The sequence below is a fragment of the Perca flavescens genome, chromosome 9, assembly GCF_004354835.1.
Source record: "Perca flavescens isolate YP-PL-M2 chromosome 9, PFLA_1.0, whole genome shotgun sequence".
In the NCBI taxonomy this organism is placed as follows: domain Eukaryota; kingdom Metazoa; phylum Chordata; class Actinopteri; order Perciformes; family Percidae; genus Perca; species Perca flavescens.
The window spans coordinates 17651786-17673267 of record NC_041339.1 but is presented as its reverse complement, the minus strand read 5'-3'; the positions used below and the strand labels follow the sequence as shown (position 1 = coordinate 17673267).

At 41.8% G+C, this 21482-nt stretch overlaps 2 protein-coding genes across 6 annotated transcripts in view; one reads left to right on the top strand and one right to left on the bottom strand.

Moving 5' to 3' along the window:
• The window catches only part of agbl4 (AGBL carboxypeptidase 4), a 449873-nt gene that overhangs the window by 115663 nt on the left and 312728 nt on the right, over positions 1-21482 (top strand). Inside the window, exon 1 of one of the 2 annotated variants that reach the window (XM_028588573.1) lies at positions 12048-12110. The exons of the other annotated variant lie outside the window; for it this stretch is intronic. The gene's annotated coding sequence lies outside the window, so the exon portion shown is untranslated. Of the gene's footprint in view, positions 1-12047; positions 12111-21482 lie in introns of those variants that run through there. 2 annotated transcript variants of the gene reach the window in all.
• Positions 1-21482, bottom strand: part of elavl4 (ELAV like neuron-specific RNA binding protein 4) — an 84607-nt gene that overhangs the window by 60897 nt on the left and 2228 nt on the right. For 2 of the 4 annotated variants that reach the window (XM_028588576.1, XM_028588577.1), the window contains exon 1: positions 3320-3598. The exons of 1 other annotated variant lie outside the window; for it this stretch is intronic. In XM_028588576.1, coding sequence (XP_028444377.1) covers positions 3320-3328 — 9 coding nt within the window. In that variant the 5' untranslated portion in view covers positions 3329-3598. Of the gene's footprint in view, positions 1-3319; positions 3599-19849; positions 19991-21482 lie in introns of those variants that run through there. One more of the 4 variants, XM_028588578.1, reaches the window with a different exon arrangement.

The following is a 21482-nucleotide window of genomic DNA, read 5'->3' as shown; positions in this document are numbered from 1 at the left end:
TTAGTAGCCAATTGTTCCTGTGTCTAAACCACTTCTTCTCTCTCTCACACACACACTCAATCAATTTGCTTGGTGTTAAATCAGGCTCTAGTTAACCATGTCACTCTGCATCTGGACACACGTCAGTCGCCCCTCTGACTGACACGCACGCACACATATAAAAAAGACATCACAGGCTACCACGTAATTTAATTGACGAAGTAATATTTACCTTTACTTTATTTGTTAGCTCATTCATCATTTCTTACTTTTCTGTGAATCATCTTCACTGTTCCTCAGACCTATAATAGCCCCAGGACTACATATCCAAGAACCTATCCATTTCTTATATTTATCTGACCTTCAGTTACATTTAAATTACTAAGCACACACTCGGTCAGTGCACTGTAGCTAATAAATTCCACACACACCTTACCCTATTAGCGCTGATGTGTAACCTTGGAGCTCATGGTGTTTTGCCTGAGGGTAATAGAGCCACTTCATGTTTGTGTGTATCTCTGTGTGTGTGTGTGTGTGTGAGTGAAATGATGGTCCGTCTCCAGCTCAGATCCCCACTGGTTCCCATCAGGAGGTTTTATGGTGCAGTCTCATATCTAATGCCTCCAATACTGATGAACATTCGTCATTTTCACTCCTTCTGCCACTGTTCCTTTTCATTCTCCTCTCATGTCCATGTATTTCACCCTCTATACATAATAATAATACTAGCCCTATCTGTATATACGGTATAAACAATATACACAATTTCTCTGTATTCAAGCCAGTCTTCTCACATTGTCAGCCCCTCCATCTATGCACATACACTAGGCTGCTAGCCATGAGGCTCCAGGGACACAGCCAGCATACCAGCTAGCGTCACTAGCACCAAACAGGGGAGTCGACTTCGTTTCAATTAGCATTTTGATTGCATCCAATGAAAAGAAGCCAGCACGCAAACAATCAAACTTGCCAACAAATGAATAATGTCCACTGTTCTTTTTACACATACAAAAGTGAGTCGGTCCACTTGGTGGATGGTTAAGATTTTGAAAACAGATGGATAATGGTATGAACTCTAAAGTTGTGACGCAGTATCGGCAAAACAAATTAAAACTCTGTCTTACTTGACAGGTGAAACCGACCGGAGGAAAAACCGTGGCCGCATCGCTTGGATGTGATGGATGAATGGATAAATGTATGAAAAGTTAAAGTGAGTGTCAGGAAGCTGAGCAAAGCAGATTACCTATAGTTTATTATAATTTCTCTCATGACACCTACTCACACAGTCAAACACATAATTGAGAATACACAGTCATATTCACACACACACACACACACACACACACACACGCAAAACACACACAGTCATATGAGCAATGGGTTTAAAACTTCTGCTATAATCCAGGCGTGCATGTAACTCCAACCCACCTACTCCATCTTTCACCAGCTCTGGTACAACTTATGGACAACACAAACTCACACTGCGGACAAGAGCAGCATGACAGATAACATGTCAACTCCTATAATTAACAAGAACTACTTTGCATACATGAATAAAAAATCCACAAAAGTCTAGTTTCCCTACCATCTTACAGTACATTTAGCATCAACGACGTGCATTCCTTCTCTGCTGCAGTAATATACACGGGTAAATATTTCAGAGTGGTGCAAAGGCAGGAAAAGGGGGGGGAACACCTATAGCCCTGGCTTCAACATAAAATGGGTGCTTTAACCCTTCCCTCCCTCCCCTCTGCTCCTTTCTCCTCCCCATCCTTCCTTACCTCTACACCTCTCCCATTAGCATATCTGGCTCCGTCCCTCCATCTATCTCCCTGTTTCTCATTCTGCCCTCACACCTGCTGTATCCTTCTACCCTGTATGAAGACACTTAACATTCTGCACAACAAATAGTTGAATAGTATCACTGCATTGCCTGTGCTGAAAGAGTATTACATACTAACTGTGGGTGATAGTATATCTACAACCAACTACAACCTGCTCTAGCCATTGTAGGCTGCCCAAAATGAAACCATGGTTAACAATGTACAGTGGATTATAGTGGCAGGCTGCCTGTAGCCTTCTTTCCTTACCATCTTAAACCCATTCCACTCCATTTGGGAGATGCCGGCCGTTGTCTCACGCTCTCTCTCTCCTCACACAACAGCTACAGCAACGCCTCAGCAAAGAAAATCCCCTACTCTCTCTTACTCTCTGACACTGTCTCCTTATTTTTCTCACTCTGCCTCTCTTCCTGTTACTGCCTGAGTCTTAGCGGCGAGTAGGGAGCAGCATACTAGAGGCGTACGGAGCAAGCATCACCTTCTTCCACAGATGCTGAGAGGAGAATGGTGTGCCTGGATGAGAGAGTGCTGGGCTGCAGCAAGCCTCCCTCCCTCACACCGCCCTCCCTCCTTCCCAAAGCCACCCGCCCAGTCGCCTGCTCAGCTGGAAGGTCAGAGCCCGCCCACTCCCCCCCCACCTCTCCTTTACAGTCTGTGATTGGCTTCTTGGCTTGCCTGTCAGCCCTCGGCCTCACCTCCCCCTCCCTCGGTGTTAACACCTTCGCTCTCTGGCTGGCTCTGAGCCCTCATCGGCACACGCCAGCCTCAGCCTGGTTTGGCAGAGAAAAGGCTTTCTGAATCCCAGCAAAGCAATCAATCGCTGCTGAGGTCTGTGCTTGAGTGAGCCGGGCAGAGCAGCGCGGTGCAGAGCTCTGGGAGAGTGATTGCAGCCTCAGGCACTATGGTAATAGGATGCCTGCGCAGCACTGTGTATATAAATTAGCTATTACTGGGTGCATGTTAAAATCCCCTGTACATTTACATGCCTGTGTATACAGACTGTCTCATTCTCTCCTAGCTACTCTGTCTCTTTACCTTACACACACACACACACTTTTACAAATAGCCTACACACAAAACTGATTAGCCTACAGGTTTTGTCTTACAAAATAATGATAGAAGTTGTTGTTTTTCCTCTAAACAGCCAACATCGTTTCAAATTAAAAACACAGACGAATTAGACGAAAAACACAAATCGATGTCGATAATTTATAATAATATAATAATTAGCTGGGGTTTACATTTGAGAACGCACACAAACCAACACTTGGCCATACAGGTGTAGCTTAAAATGCGATATAGTTTAGCCTCCTCTTTGTAAATGACGTATCTGTAGTAAAGCAATATGCTTCAGGCAAAACAAATAATTGCGACGCTACCTGCTGCCGTACGCGGTTACAGTGAAGCCCGACTGGTTGCAGAATAGAAGCAATTAAACAAACAGGTAGCCTACGATGGAAAAGCTCAAAGCTGTGACCTACGATAACCTGTGTACTCACCATAACCATTCTTGTGTTAGGCTGTTGGTGTTACGGACGGCAACGGTCTCGGCGGACAAACTGTAAAAGCCGGCGAAGTCAGCGAGGAGAATCGGATGGAGTAGTGTCAGCGTGCCGGAGAGGCTGAATGAACTGACGTGGTGATGTAGCGGAGCCAAAAACTAAACGGCCCTGTCCCGTGCAAGCAGGAGGGTGGAAAAACACTCTCGCTCAGTGAAAAACTAAGACAAAACAACGCGGCGAGAAAAGAGAATCCACTCAAAGGAAATGATTGAGAGAAAACACCCCTCTACCTTTTCCCAAAAAGCCATTTATGGAATGTCCAGTCACCTCGCGCGCGGTCTCCCATTGGCTGGGGAGGTGCCGAATGGGCGGTGCGCTCGCTGATGCGAGTGAAGGAGGCAGGCTCGTGTGGTCCTCCTAAGCATCATGCGGAGAGGTAGATTCTAAAACAGTTAAGGTGACTTTATGTTCGTGTCTGCACATAATTATCCCTCACCTGACTGTTAATAATTATGCATACAGTCAGTGTACGCTTTAACTCGTGCATATAGGCATATACCGTTTTCATATCGCCTACAGTATGTTGCCTTCTTTGGTCATTCTGGTCACTCCTATAGAAAGCAGGTTCCCTGCATTGTTGCTGCAGTGTTTGCGTGTGTAGGCTACTCCCCTGAGTTAGAAATGTGATAGAACTCTGCTGAAAAACAGGAATAGCAGTTCTTTTTTCTTCCACCTCAACAAAAACAGGGGTCCTAAAGTCACACCGCCCAAATATACTCTTTCATTCATTCATTCATATGCTACTAATTACTCCCAGTTACACTTACAAATTATGATTGTGACTACAGTGTATAGATAGTATATATCTATAAAGCAAATGATCTATGCCAGAAGTAAACAGGCCACAGGTTGATTTCGTCCTGCTGGCCCCTATCTCAGGCAGACAAGAAGAGGGAGCTCTTGCTTCCCTTAGCACACCTGGCAGACAGGAGTACTTAGCTGTACCTTCACACCTACACACATTTACCCACACACGTGCATACACTCAGAATGCGCATACTGAAACTAGCCCACACCATACCCGAAAAGCACATAAGCATAAGCATATTTATGTGTACACACACACACACACACACACACACACACACACACACACACACACACAAATATCTACATGTACACACTGTCTCACAAATGCTCTGACACATTATTCAAGCTCTGTTATGCTGTAGATATAAACATGTAGCCTGATGTAACTGTAACACATTGCTCTTACACTGGTAATTTCTTCAAGTTGGCAGACAAGAGATCAAAACATAATCAATTTCCTAACACATGCTCATACTGTTCCCTTTGTGTTCAACTCAGCAGTAAGAGGCAGTCAGCAAGCCAACGCTTATTCTGGTTTGTTTCAATATGCGTTCAGCTGCGTGAGGCCTGACAAGACCTAATGTGACGAGTGGACGTCCATTAAGCTCAACAAGATTTCTCTGCATTAACCACCCCAACACCTGTCGCGACACAGGATCACACTTTATTTAGATAGTCCATTGACAAGTGTTTATAATGTGTCATTAAAAGGTTTTACACAATATTTATAATAGTAAGCCAATGGATGTAATTGAGATGTCAATCTCTGGTCCCAGCTTCTCAAATGTAAAGATTTGGTGCTTTTCTTTGGATTGTTGGTCAGACATAACAATTTAAATATGGTAAATTGTGATTGGAACTTTTTACTATTCTATGACATTTATAGACTAAACAATTAGTTACATAATAATAATGAAACAGAACACTTTATAAAACATTTACGGTACTATTTTTCCCCCTTCGTAGCAGAAAACTGATATTCCAGTCTCCAGCAAACCATCTAATGCAAATCAGGTTCAATATGAATTACAGTATTAGGGTCTGACTCCTGGAGCTAAATGATGCCCTCTGTAACTCACTAAAGGCTCTGTTGTGCACACACCATCCACTGTCAAGCCACATTGTGAACAGTGTATCATATTCTATACAGCATGTATCCCATAAGTACTCAACACTTGCATTAACAGTTGCTCATACGAAATTGTGAATTTCAACCACACACTCAAGGAGCTACACATATTAGATCATATTAGATTAGCTCCCAAATGAGCACACTGAAAGAATAATGTTAGGAAAAAGGAAAAACAGTAAGAAGACAAAAGTGTTGTGAATGATATGGCCAGTTCTGACAGACAAAAAGGGAGCAGTCAACTAAAGCTCCCCAGTCTCTCCACTTCACCCCTGACCTCTCCACCTGTCTGGTTAGCTACAGCAAGCTAGCTAGCCTAGCAGAACTATGTGCCTGACATACTAATGAGGATCCTCACTACGCCTTCAATTAAGGTTGATTAGTGTACACACACACACACACACACACACAGAGGGGAAGATGGGCTGAACAAGCTTGCTATTGTTTCTGATAGAATAGAATATGCTGGCATTCGCAGTCTGGAGATTTGTACCGATCATACTGTATATGACACAACAGAAGAAGAGTAATGTTGAATGAAACACAAAGAAAATGGATCAAAATAGAAATGCATCTTTGTCTATTTTCCTTTGTTATGTGCCTCCATATCTTTTTCCGCCAAAGAACAGAAAGAAGCTAAATTTGCAGCTGAATAGTACAGACAACCAATCCACAGTTTCCTGTCCATCTTTTATCGTTCTGCTCTGACCTTTGAATTTAATAAAGGCTTTGGGTTGGACCCAGAAAAAAGCTTTCTTAACCTCACTGCCTCTAATATCCTCCTCCCAAACATGTTTTTATTGTTGCGTTTTAATTCCCGACTGTAAAGAATGGAAATTGAGATCCATGCTAATGACTGAATCACAAATCACATCTAATAACTGTTGATGTTTAGAGGCAATACAATGTGGGAAGAAAACAGAGGGTGATCATATTCTTATTTCATAAAGGATAGTCAGTGTTTTGAGTTTGTTTTCTCCCTCTGTAATATAATCCAAATAACCTTTTCTCTAAATGAGAATGCAATTTAAAAGTGAAAATAGTCTCTCACAGTTGACTTGCTCGGCTTGTTGTTTCACTAAATTGCTCTACAGTACTATGATTTTATAAAGCAATGAAAGTGACTGCCCCTACTCAGTAAATTAGCTATAAACCCAATCTGCTGTTGTGTTGTGGAGTGTGTGTGTCTGCATGTGTAGTTATGATATAAAGATTCATACCAAAGATGGAACTGTGTTGCTGCCATGTCCTAGTTAAGTGTACACACTGTGCATTATAATATTGTGTATGGACAGATGGAGGGAGTGGTTGAGATAGTCTATCAAGGGCATCCATGCTGAGATGCTTTACAGTCTGGATGTTAGAGATACTGCAGTGTAGCTCATTATCTTGTGGATTTGGCGTTTCCCTACTTATAGTTTATGTATGTCTGTAAATGAAATGCAATATAGCACTGAATAAATGTAAAAATGTCAAAAAAGTAATTAAGAGTAAGGACTAAAAAAGACTATACTTATTTAATGACTTTGCACAAAAAAAGCACATAGCGTTGATTGGATGAATTATTTGGCCTTTTAGATGATGACTGATGCTAAATAGTTTTTGAGGAGGCAATATATTTATTTTCTCTTGTAAAGTTTTGAAAATTAAAAAGCTTTGGTGGCTTTAACCCAGGAGGGCCAGCCATACTTGTCAGCAATGAGAAACCCCATCTCACTGATTGACTCTGGCTCGCATCCATGAGAACACCCACGCACACAACTGAAACCATACACACACAAAAACGTGCACAGACGGGCATACAAAAACACACATTTTGGTTCATGAAGTGTGTCACAGTCTGACGGTGTGACTGCCGTGAAACCGGAGCTTTAAAGGACTAGACCCCAGAAGTGTTGTTAGCCTCTTAGCCTGTGCTTCCAGCCTGCTAATATGGAAAGCAGAGAGCTGGCTAATTGTCATGAACGCCTCCTGACCTCCATTCTGCCCTGCTTCTCCACCCTAAACCCCTCCGAGTCACAGATTAATGCAGGCTAGTGTTGTCTCACTCTCCCTTACTTAGTCTCACTTGGTTCTCTTACAAAAACTCAAAAAGCTATATCTCTGCCACGCCCTGAATTTTTTGTCAGATCTCCAGGATTGAATATACTGGTGGCACATGTACTGTACACAAACAATATACTCTGGTAGCAGCTAAAACGCTGTATTCCGATAACATAACTTAGGCGTTAAACATAAGCGTTAAAGAGCGGGCAAAGAATACAAAGTATAGCAGGTTTGAATATGCAGCGTGCACACGGTGATAATTGTGGGTGCGCTCGGTTTAAATCTTGTTAACTGTCAGACGCAGTGTTTCAACACCTGTCTTATGTTTCACTCTGCATAATAAGACTTCTATTTAAAGGTCGAGAAGTGACGATGCCAGCAGAGGTGTTACCTCAAAGTGATGGAAGAAAATACCTTGATTATTAACAAGAAGGAAAACTTGTTTTGCAGCAAACCTGATCTTTGCAATTGTGAGTTAGCTTCACGGGGAATTAATGCAATCAAGGACACAAGACAGGAAACAAAATCTGCAACTGAATTATCTCTGTTACACTGTACAGCAACAACACTGCAACTGACAATAAAAACAGTATTTTAATAGAGCTACGGAGAACAATGCAATGCCTATCAAGCCCGGTTGATTTCAATTCAAAATATCACAGCAGTCTATGCAGTAAAACAGCCTAATACATTTAATAGCCCAGAACACACTCCTCAGTATGCTGCGGCTTACTTAGGCTCCTTTTGATTTGCCCTTGAAAGATAGATTTAGTTGCTGTATTGAAGTTCTGGAAGTAATAGCATCTTGCCGCGCTACTCAGACTGATGATCGCCTCTTTCCTGGCAGGTGTCCACCCTCTGCCGGTAACAATCAACAAATGAGAATCACAGCCTTCAACTTGCCCGTCTCCCTGCCCAGTGACAAAACTCTGCATCACTGAACTGAACACTAGACAGCTATTAACACTATGCGGCTGTATGCGGACAACAATGGGCAGTTTGGATTCAGTTGACTTTTGTTGTTTGCTTAGTGTTAAGACCAGGGGGTTAATTTTCATGAATCAGTGACACACACGGTGTGGATGGAAATTTGTGGTAATTTTATTGTCACCTGCATCGCTGTTGTATGTTCAATCAAATCACCTATTTTCCTTCTCTTTTAAAGCACGGCTCTCTGTGCTCTGAGAATTTATTGTAGTAATAGAGGGGAGCAGTTGGTAGTTCTGCCACAAAAGATCCTCCAAAGAAGGAACGCATGGCCTTAAGTGAGAGGAGCAGAATCCCCACAATGCCACCTTATTAAACCACAGAGAGCAAATTACGTTAAATTATCTTGGGAGGACAGTGAAGTTCACAGACAGTCACTGAAATGCTAAATGGGTGCAGATGAGAAGAAAAGACTGTGTGCACCGAAAGAAAATCCCAATTCACCAAAGCAAGTACTTGCCAACATAGAGCCCTTGAAGGCATTTAGAGAGCACAAACTATCACCTACAATGATAACATGATCCAACTAGGTGTTACAAAAAAAGACATCAAGTACATCTCTTACATTTTCACTTCAAATCACATTCTGACCCATAAAATGTGTCCTTTGGATTCGTAGTAAAATCTCTGTCTGCATGCTTTTTATAGCTATGGTTTAAGATGCTAATTATCTAAAGCCCAAAATCTAATAGCTTGCTCATTATTTCAAAGCCAAGGATATTCATTCATACATTTTTTGAGACATCCTGTTGACAAACGAACCAAAGGGGTTGAAAACGTGTTGAGATCATAACTGCTTTGGGTTCAGTGTTCCTGGTGTTAATTGAACAGAAAAATTTAAACGCAGTTGACATTTTGCTTTAGAAAATCTTTCTTTAAAAAAAAGTTAAAAACTAATAACTGAATCCCACTTGGCCCTGCCAAGAACAGTGTGTGAATTCATGGAGGCGCTTATGGAAAAGTGGATTCCCTAAATGGCACGTTACTTATACACGATATTAAATAAAGTATTTTGGTAAAATGTAACTAATCTAGTTGAAACTTTCCTCCTACATCCGCTTCCCTCCCGTGTCAGTGGGCATGATACACAGTCAGCTTAACCCCTGCCTGTGTCACTCTCCCTGGTAGAAACTCCTCAGATCAGAAATGAATTCTTCATGCTGATCCCGGAACAAGGCTGTGCTGCATTTGTCACAGCCACTTTCTTCCACTTTAACTCAAAGCTGTTTGGTATGGCTGGAGCTTTGCAGACTGCAGAGATGTGACGGGGCTGTTTAAAGGCTCAGGCTGAATGCTCTGTCTTTATCTGTGGAATAGGGAGTGAATGCTTGTTCAATGGCTATGTAAAGTCTGCTCTGTTGTAGATTTAATTCAAAATAATAGAGATAACTGCTTTTTCACATTTAAAATCCACCCATTAAAATAAATCATTTTTAATGGAAAAGATCATGGTGGGTCGTTGAGGCTGTAGCCTAACACAAATGAGAGAAGGTTTGTGAAGGTGCCCAGAGAGGCTTAGCTATGCATTGGCTGTTGAGTCTGGCATGTATTCTGGCACTGGGAGTGTATTCTCAACAGGACTCTGGTGGATTAGTGTCCATTTGGACAACAGAGTGGTCTGCAGCTTGGGTTGACATTCAACTTCAGCAGGCCAGCAGCTCACACACTGATCATGAAGTTTAGTCTAGCTGTTTATTGTCATTGATGTGTAGTAAATGTAATGCCATTTGGAGTTTCTTGAGTCTTAAAAATGAGTATTATGGCTGGGATATCAAAACCTCTCTTCTCCTGTCTTCTAGTCTAAACGGGATGACTCGGTATGTGTGAAATATAGCCGTGGCCATCTTGCAGTGTGGTGGGTCAGTGGATCATGGGGTATAGTGGTGGGCTTTGGGGCTGTGGGGACGGCAGCCCGTTTTGCGTTTGATCCCGGTTGTGGTCCATCCATGCTCACAGGGCGACTGCTGTGGTCCATCTGGTAGAGGCTTTAATCACAACCTTGTGAGGAGCTAATGGTAGCTACGGGCGTGGTTTAGGTGTGTGTGATGGCTGTGATTAATGGCGGACGTTTATTTGTTTATTTGTTTATTTAAAAGGATCCCCATTAGCCGCCGCCGAGACGACAGCTAGTCTTCCTGGGGTCCAAACAATACATACAAAACGTATATGTGAGTAATTACAATCACAATTACTCACAAAAATATCATATATTAATACATTACAAATACAATACAAAAAGTACTGATTAGAATAATAGTAAAATAATACAAAACAACATAGCACGTTATACAACAACTCTCAGCCAATCCAGACAATATTATGATGTTGAAAACAAATATAGTCTTAGTCTTTTTTTAAAACCAGTTTTTCCCTTGATATCCCAAACCCCAACTGGAAGATTGTTCCAAAACACAATTGACCTATAAAACACGGTCCTCTTCATAGAGTCAGATTTAGGTAGGGGTAAAGAAATCTGTCGACTATTCGCCCCTCTTGTGTAATGTGAGTGCATATCTGAATAGTAAATTATATTGTCATAAAGAAATTTTGGAATCCGAGTGTTAATAATTCTATGAAAATATCCTAACATATTAGCAGATGGACAGATGGCTCATCCAATCACCTGCCAGGTATTTTTTTGAAAGAGCCTGCCCTTTTCCAAACAGTTTTTAATGATGGTTTCATCGAAATGTTCTGTGTAACAAACCATCTGGTGCGTCGGGTTAGTATCTTCCTGCAGAAATGAGTCCTGTTTTCTACTTTTACAGAATCTCCTACTCAGACCTCAGGTGGGAAAATGAAAATAACCTAAATACCACCTGTCATCTGTAATGATGTTTAAAACCTCATCAAAAAAGCTCACACTATCTCCATAAATGGCTGGACTACGGCTTTTAAAAAGAAATAACCTTTTAGAAAATGAGACGTATCCAGAGTCCTTCCCAGGGATGGCCTACGGTACTGTGGACCAAAACACGCCCATGCTGCACAAATCCAGCACTCCAAATGTCACTTCATGCTTAACCACCCTTTTTCATGCTTGAAGAAAGGCAACTGGGCAAGGCAAAAAAAAAAAAACTCCACCGGGCTTCAGTTTAAATGCCTACATGCTTTGAGACATGTTTCAATTACTTTGTGTTGTTGAAACATTTAGCCGATTGAAGAGAAAGAAATTCATTAGCAACAACTCTAGAAATAATTTCCCACTATGAAAATAACAAGACATTGTGTACCAAAGGTATAAATCATCTTCTGAGTAAATGTACTTTTATAATTTTACATGAAATTAAGCCAAGACAGATTCATGTAATACAAACAGAGGTAAATGACAATATTTCTTTACAAAATATGTATGTATTCCTGTAAATTAGCTCAATTTACAGTCACTCTATGGTGGTCCGTTTAAACCTGAATGCTGCTGTCAGAATGTATTTATTATTAAAGGGAATAAAGGGTCAGCAGATAATGATGCTGTTGGTGCATCTCCCTGGGTTGTGTAGAGGAACCACTTACTGTTAGTCTCCTCTTGGAAAAAAAATAATTGTAGTATTTTAATGAATTCAAATCATTGAATTCAAATATCTTGATTTAGCTCGACCTGTATTAATGGCTGGTAGTCACTTTAAAATCATTTTTTAAACTACTTTATTTTCTGTACATACAGTGTTAACAGGCCCTGACTACCCGAGAGCTCCCGGTGGAGCAAGCGGCTAGCAACTGCAACTCAAACGGTCACTCCTCGGCACTAATGCAAGGGTAAGCCATACATCATTTATTCATGGTGACAGCAGATACTTTGCCTCATCCCCGGCAATTAGCGAATCAATAAAAACGCATCGGCTTTGAACCTATCAATTCTGAGAGGACAAAATATAGCACTGTTCATCAACATGCCAGGATCCCAGACGCAGACAATCACTCAAGTATTGGCAGCCTTTGTCAGCTCAGGCGCTGAGCTGACAACAATAATGCACGTTTCCTCACATTGCTGCTCTTAAAATGAGTCGTCACCTGAAAAATGGGTATCTGTTCCCATATAATATCTCAAATCGGGGTCTACAAAGGCCATAATCTATAAATGTCTTTTTTGAAAAAGATGATTTAATGTTCTTTTCATCAGGAGATTTTGTTTGTGTTATGAATATGTGTCTATTGTGAAGGAGATGACAATGAGTGAGATTATCACAGACATGTCAGTAAAGGACTACCTAATACCTCTTTTGTCAAAGTTTATAAGGCTGACATATCTGCAGTACATTTTGTCTGTTTTATAATTCATTCAGTAAATCTGCTTGATCCAATACACACCTCAGGCTGTGTTATGTCAGCCTAAAATGACATTAGATTTAGCCAAACCTCTGAATTTGACTTTACTATCAAACTGAGGCTACTGGGGTAGCTGAGGCAATTTTCAATTTCCCCATAATAATTGGTAAAGTTTGTTTGCAAATGACAAAATGTGAAGAAATCACCACATTTGAAAACACAAAACTGCTTTCTCTCCAATCTTGTCTGTTTCATTATTCTCTCTCTATTTATCCTTTTAAGCCGAATGAAATAACTGCAACTGAATGTGAAAACATTGTCCACGAGAGGCAACAAATTTGTTTCTGAAATTAAATGCTTTTCCTCTACCGAGCAAAAGAGCAGCCCTGGGATTCTTTTAAATTAAAGAAGAAAAATGAACAGCTGAAATTGAGGTTATTGTGTTTGTTCAATCTATTGAATTGTAAAAATGTAGCCACTGACCTGATAAAGGTAAATCCCTAGAAGAATTACGGCCCACTATGGATATATAATCCACTACTATATAAACTGTGAAATTATGTGTGCCTGAGAATTACACAATTGTGTTTTCTATTTTTCCATTTTTGTGTTACTTCAAGGCCCATATCTGTATTTTTTTTAGCACATATTTGTTTACATATATCATTGGAGACTGTGACTTTCACGAAACCTGCATTTCTTAGTTGAAAACATCAGCCTGTTCTATTGCTATGTTCATAAACATTATAATTCATTGGAAAATCTGAATATCTTAGATTAAGTTATGTTAATCCGTGTATTAAAAGACCTGTCAATCCAATCAGTGTGGGAATAATAGCAGGTTAAAATCTTCTGCTTTGGTTTTTGATGGTGGACCCTTCTGTTTACTTTTGGATTATGTGCTGTGCTCTTCCCCCATCTCCTATACAAATCTCTCTGTGTTTGTGACATGATCAGTGTGTTACTGCTGTTTGGTCATGAGCGCCAAGACACATTCAGTGGTGCACAGACTCTACTCAGAAACCCTGGGCCCTGCCACTGCCATTATGTAGGTGAAATTACAGGCTATTACTTCCAGGTCAAAGTACCTGAACACAGAAAGGTGACCTTTGGTTGGGCGTGGGCGCTCGTGTTGTTGCATCAAGCTATTCTGTTGTTAGACTATTGTTTATGGATCACATCGCAAGCCTTTTTTTATGTCTTATCTTCCAAGGCGATGGGTATGAAAAATAGGTTGTGTGTGTGTGTGTGTGAGTGTGAGAGAGCCTGCAGACACCTGCTCCATTCTGCAGTGATGGCTCCCAGCGGGACACAGGCTCAGCTGCTGATCTCTAGGCCCTCCCTGCAGTACTGGTGGCCCACACACACACACACACACACACACACACACACACACACACGCAGCTCTTCCAACAAATCGGAGAACCCTCCAGGCCCCCCTTGCAGTGTCTCTTAGCCTCTCTGTGTTCCTCGAAACTGACACACCACATGCATGCTCATGACATGATCTACAGACAGACACAAAGCTGCACAGTCTGTGTTCGTATGATGTTGCATGTAAATCTATGATACGGTGTGGTCATAATCCGCTCCAGTCTGATATATGCTATAGGGATGATATGGCTGAATAGCATGTGTTTTTGGTTGTGGTAGTGTTTTTCTACTACCATAAGCTAAAAAGCTACACTGAACACTGAAATATATCAACTCTTGTTATTTTCTGCTGTGAATGCAGTTAAAAAAACAAATGGTATGAATGGTATATAAGAATGATATAAAGGCTATATTGGCAGTTTTGAATCCCTTGGCAGGTCACTTAATGATTGATGTTAAAAATATTAGACCACATTTGTTTTTGTCAGTCCTGCATCGATCAACCACCATTGTACTTATGGTACAATTGTCTAGTGTCAGGGCTGTTGTATTTTGCACATATCTCCATCTCTCTGTTTTTCTCACTATGAGCGTCTCTTTCCCTCTGTGGCATCGTTCAGTCTGCTGCACCTGTTTGTGCCTCACTGGCGGCAGGGTTGTGGAGCATAAATGAACTAATTTCCTGGATGTAGAGAACACAGCAATCAAGGAAAGGGGAAGTGCAGCAAGCGGCAGATGGAAGGAGCTAATCATTGTTATGAAATAGAGATGACCTCTAACTATCTCCTGGCTGCTAATATACTGTAGCTACACACGTTTGCCAGCGTCTGTCCCATTTGCCCCTCTCTCTTCTTCTTCCTCCTTTGCCTGTTTGTTGTTGTGCTGATGATGAACCTCTTCAGGCAGGTTCGAAATGCAACCCTCGTTTTTTTAGTTTTTTTTTTAAATGTTGAAACAGAAAAGATTGGAGTTGTCAAACAAAACCTTGTGTCACATAGAGAACGGCAGCTGCCTGCAGTGGGTAATCAGTGGAGCTTTCTACAAATTAACAGCATTCAGCTCTGAAGCACGGCGCACTGCAGGTTTTTAGATCTTGGCTTTTGAAAATTAGATCTCAGTGACTGAACTATGGAATAATTAGCAATTTAGTTTTTGCTCACATGTTTTTTTAATTGCCTGGTCATCTTAATGCTGTAAACTGATACTGATGCTCAAATTTAAACAGAATAATATCAGTCTATTTGATTAATTGCAGGCCGAATCTCTCCTCCGTGTGCTTGCGTTCTGAATTTCAGAATAACATTTTTTGAATGCTCTTTTAAACGCACTGTCCTACAGCTGGAAAGATGCACTACTGAGAACATGCACACACACACACAAAATGCTCTGAACAAACTGAACACATTGTTACCAGTGATGGTAAACTTTGCTGCAGGCGTATAGTGTGTTGGAGGACGAAACCATTTAGCTATTTATTCATTTATCAAGGCACTCATTTAATGCAGTGGAGCATTAAATAGAAATACAGTCTTAACTTTGAATGGTAATATTGTAAAAGAATGTGAAGTATTTACTCCATTTTTAATATACGGAGCAATGTTGTGCTGCCGGTATAGAATTGTATTTCCGTTTGATATCCCCAAGGTAAAAGATGCGATGCTGCTTTTGAGGCTTTACACACCAAAGCCACCAGAATCTTCCAGCACATTTATCTAATGTATGCAAATGATGTTGCTGTGCTTAATGAAGGCAACATTAATCACTATAACGATGGTCTTTCTTAACCAGGGTAATCATGCGTGCGCATACACACACACACACACACACACACACACACACACACACACACACACACACACACACACACACACACACACACATTAAAATACTTACACAAGCATACGCGCTTCCACACACTCGCCCACACACTTGCTTAGACACACACACACACACACACACACACACACACACACACACACACACACACACACACACACACACACACACACACACACACGGAACATGCCTCATCACCAGCATCACATTTATGACAAAATTCGCAAAATCACCAATTTTACCAGAAATGTAACTGCGTATAATGAGGACCTTATAGTCACTCATGAATTCATTTTGTCTGTACTTTTTCTTCCTTCATTTATACTTTATAAATGTTAAATTCAATGTAATTTAAAACTCATCAACTGGCCATCATGTTTCAACCTGGAATTGGCTGGTTAGACAATCGCCTCAAATTCAGTTACTCCACTTTTTTAAAATGCATCTTAATACAAAACCGATAAGAAGCATCAAAATATGTCAACACGGACACTATATTTATATAATAAATGTAGCTAATTAGTTCCACTGGTTTCAACAAATAATTTGTGGTCCAGCAGCTTTATGCAAACAGCAGATAACACTGTTGTGAGTCAAAACGGGCAGTGGAAAACAGGCATTTTGTGTGCTGTGTAACAATAACAACAAAACACTGGACAGACGTCTTTGAACTCGTGTAAGAATTCAAAGCGAAAATTTTTTTGAAGCCCAACTCCTCACAGAACGTATTTCACCACTTATCCTCGCCGCGCATTTGCATACAGTTGACGGAAACCCCTGGGTACAGTCAGCAGCATGACAGTGGGTTATGAAGGCTTCCGGGAGGCTCTGGGGTGTGGATCTGAGCCAGTTTGAAGGGGAGCCGAACCAATGAAGAGCCCACAGCGGATTAGACACCCACAGCTTCATGTCGCTTTAATGCGGCGAGTCAGGGATTTTCTTACAACGCTTTTGCCTAAACGCTCAGGGTTTTCTCATGCCCCTTTTTCTCTCTCATTTCCTTTACCTTGAAGTAATCTTTCTATGTAAATGGCAGAGTAATGTTGTCTCCAGTGCAACGTATCCCATCTATTTACAGCGTTAGTGGTTCCTCTGCTAATGTGACTTGTCAGATGTTAATTGGAATTGATTGGATTGATAGTTATGATCAAATATCATTTGAAATATGTAATCTTATACAACTGTTACATCGCCTACGGGTGTTGAAAAAATAATCTTTCCTTTTCAAGGATGTTCTATAAAGTTCAAAATGGTAGAGGTGGATTGCTAGAATCTATTCATTAATTTACTATGAAAGATAATTCACCATCAAATGCAAACATTAAATGCAAATACTGCACATGCGCTAACAGAATTCACAAAATACTACAAGTAGATTACCCACACAAACACACACGCACACACATGCATGCACACAGACACAAACACCTCAAATTCCCCTGATAACAGTCTGACTGGCAGAGGCTAAAGACAGAGTAGGCGTCCATAATTGAACAAACATAACAATGTAAATATTTACTAATACTATCCATTGGGAATACAGGCAGAATCCCACAATTGATTTGCTCTCTTTCTGCCACTTTACTCTTTTCCTCACACACACACACACACACACACACACACACACACACACACAGATTCACATACACTAACTGCCACGTTCTTCTTTTTCTGTTTCTTTTCTTGGTAATATGCTTGCCTGTGTTCATTAAAGAGATATATTGATATATTAGTCTGTCTATCCTCTTACCAGGGGTGACCTGTAGCCCATCTGGGCTGGCGATGACAGGAGATCCCTGGGAAATAGCGGCGAGTGCGTCTCGGGGACGGAGCCCACGCCACTGGCTGCTAGTCCCGAGAGCTGCCCGTACCTCGCCATCATCTTGAGATGCTGCTCACAGAACACACACACTCATACACAGACACAGGAGGAGAGGGGAAGAGAGAGAGAGGGCAAGAGAGGGAGGGAGAGAGAGAGAGAGCGAGAGAGAGAGGAAAAAAAGAAAGAGGGAAGGGGTGTGAGAGGAGAGAAGGAGAACAGATAACAGCAGGGAGGAAGGACGGTGAGAATGGTAAAGGACAGAAGAGGGAGTGGGGAGTGGGGGGGGGGGCACATGAAGAAAGAGGAGGTAGAGGGGGATTACAGAACACTTTGCTCTCACACAAATGCATGTGTGAACACACACCCATACATACACACTCGTATTTACATACATACTGTACGTGAAGGCACACACAATTTTAGCCCCAGGTGGGCAATTTCACGAGCAAGCCTATGTTGGAAGGTGTTGATAGCTACCTTGGTTTTGTTACAATAGGAGGATATAAAGTCTAGGCACTAGCTCTCCATTTATTTTTACAAGCAAGGATGAGTGTGAGAAGCGGTGCAGTCCCTTTTTCTCCGTACCGACAATGGTGCCGGGGAAATGTAATAAACAGCTGCTGTTATCAATCATCCCCTCTGTCTTCTGGCTATGAGCATACAGAAGTGTACAGACACGCACACGCACGGACATCCAATAACACACATGACACAATGGTTGGCGGCAGACATGCACAGGTGAAGTGCAGAGAAAGAAGCAAATCCAAATCTCTTTACCTCATTGCTCAACAAAGCGGCGTTGAGTGTTCGGCTTATTTCGAACATCTTTAGATTCGCTGCTTTTTTCGTTCTGTCCTTTTTATTTTCAGATTCTCTTCAGTTCTTTGCTCCTCTTTTTCTTCTCTACGGCTGGGAGTCAGTCCCGGGAACACAAAAAAGAAAGAAAAAAAATCAAATCAATTGAAAAAAGAGGGGGATAGAAAAAAAAAAAAAATCCTCTTAAATTTTCAGATTTTGGAGTTGTGATTTTTCAGTGCTCTTTAATTTCTTTCTCTCCTGTCTTTGGATGCACCTCTGCTGACTGTGGCTGTAGTGGTGGCGTTTGTGCCCAGGGTCTCCGCACAAGTCTAAGGAGTCAATATGCTGCTTTTTTTTTTTTTTAAATCTCCCCAGAGTCAGCACATTAAAACAGGCAGTCAGGCGGTCGGTGGGTCGGGCTGGCGGGCTGGCTGGCTCCCTTATCTGTCCCCCGCACACTGGCTCACACAATACGCTCCGATCCTCACACTGCTCGCTAGCAGATTAGCCTGTCCCAAAACATAGCACTTAGTTTAAACTCCCCTCCCTTTTGCTCGCTCTCTCTCTCTCTCTCTCTCTCTTTCTTTTTTTCTCTCACTGTATCACTCCCTCTAGCTCGCTCCTTTGCTCTCACTCCATCTCTCTCTGCATCTCTCTCTCTCTTTCTCTCTCTCCTCCTCCTTTTGCTCACGCATTGATGCAGCTACAGTTCACTGTGCTACCACAAGGTGGGAAGACTGTTCTAGCAACAGCGACACCATCGCTGCCACATCCCTTCCTCTCCGTGCCACTCCTATCTTTTGGATTTTCCTCTCTTCAGTGAGTCTATAACACACAGCTATAGATGGTGAAGAAACGCTTGCACGTAATATAGCAGCTCTCATTATATGACCAGATGAAACTTACAGACAGGGATAAGGGGATCGGTTAGGGTGTGTGTGAGGACTAATATTCTTCGGTTCTGTTATCTTATTATGGCTATTAATTGTGGATTCAAGGTGGGAAGACTGTTCTAGCAACAGCGACACCATCGCTGCCACATCCCTTCCTCTCCGTGCCACTCCTTATCTTTTGGATTTTCCTCTCTTCAGTGAGTCTATAACACACAGCTATAAATGTTGAAGAAACACTTGCACCTAATACAGCAGCTCTCACTACCTGACCAGATGAAACTTATAGACAGGGATAAGGGGATTTGTTAGAGGGTGTGTGATGACTAATATTCTTCGGTTCTGTTATCTCATTATGGCTATTAATTATGGATTCAGGAGTGGAAAAGGACCATCGAAGATATTTGGGAAGGAAATAATTCAGCACTTCCTTGGAGGTGTTTCTGTGAGGTACATGTATAGTAATGGAATGTAATAAAGCTACTAAAGAGAGTGGAAATAAATGCTACCTCTCAGTTACAGGCAGAAGAAGAAAGAAAGTGAAGGTTGGGCTGATGTGAGCATCAAGGTCAGGTTGTTGTCCTTTCCTCAGCAGGGTGTGGCCCAGAGATGACGAAGCAGCTAGTCACAGGCATGGCAGGAGATCCCAACTTCGGAACAAGTAAACAAGGAAAAAAAAAAAGATTAGGGAGACTTGTGCCAAGGATATGATTCACTACATTTTTGGTTTCAGTCGATAACACTTGAGAGATGAGAGAGTATGACTCACAGTGTTGTATATCTGCACGTAAGTCAAACATGGTTATGAAATTCAAGCCTATGCTTGAGGAGAAAATAACGGAACACAAAATGTTCTATGAAAATGATGCTGAGAGAGTGATTGGGATCGCCATCCTCTTCACTAATGCTAATCTTAGTGGTGTCTTACTCGCGGCTCCATCAGTGTGGCAACAGATTTATTCCGAGTGGTTTGAATGTGCTTTTTGCTGTCTTGGATCAGAGTGGGGAGAGCGGCCAGTCAATAGCAGCCTATTGACACTGAACCATCTGTTTAGGTGGACACTGTCCAGCATAGCAGAGAGGGAGGGAGAAAGGGACGGAGAGACAGAGGAAGTGACGGAAAAAGAGAGAAGAGAGGGTACAAAGCAGAGGATGTGTTAGCAAACTGTTAGTTTTAACGGGTGTTTATGTAAAACAGGAAAAGGAAAAATATGGGGAGAGACTCGCACTTAGCGAGGATGTGGCATATAATATTGTTTACATGTTTTAAATTAGCGCATTTTTTCCTCTTTTTACATTTTCGTCAGTAGCAGGATATGTGAAAGTATCATCAACGACATCACTGTGTTTTAGCAATGTTTTGCTGTCTTGGCTTCAATTCCATTTTTTTTTTTCTCGGAAAAGGGCTGCTAGCCACATCCCTGTTCTGTAAAGCCCGTGGTCTCTGGGGAAGGCTGGTCTGGCAGAGCACTGAGGGGGGGAGCTGTCAGTTGAATCATCCAGAGTGGAGTGAGGGCTGATTCCTCAGTCAGCTGCCTCTCAAGCCTTTCTCTCTGACCAAGCCCTCACTCCCCTGAGCCCCCTGATTGCTGTCACCATAGTGATTCTCTGTGTACTGCCGGCTGGTCTCTGCCCCCCCCACTCCCCGCTCCTCACAACCACCCATCTTCAACTCACTGCCACTAGTGCCCTTTGTTTTGATTTTTGCATGACTTCCTTCTTCATTGATGATGTACTTTATGTGTGAAAGTCCTCAGCTGGCCACAGTCAAAAGGGTTTCCCTGTACTTGCTGGAATACAAATACAAAAACATAGATGTTTGCTCCCCCGTCACACACACACACACACACACACACACACACACACACACACACACACACACACACACACACACATACATAATGAGCTTCAGGCTGGAAACATAAACACCATTTTTTTTTCTTCTTTCATTTATGGTACTGAGCTACAAACACTTATTTGATCATTTCACAGTTTAGAAGAAAACGTATTTTTCTGAAAGAATGAAAAGCAAGGCTTAAAATACTTTTGCTGTGCCAAAGCTACCGTTTCCCCAAGGGGTTTCTGACATGTTCTGCACGAGATTGTGATGGTGCGCTGTGTCCTCCAGTCAATAGCTACCCA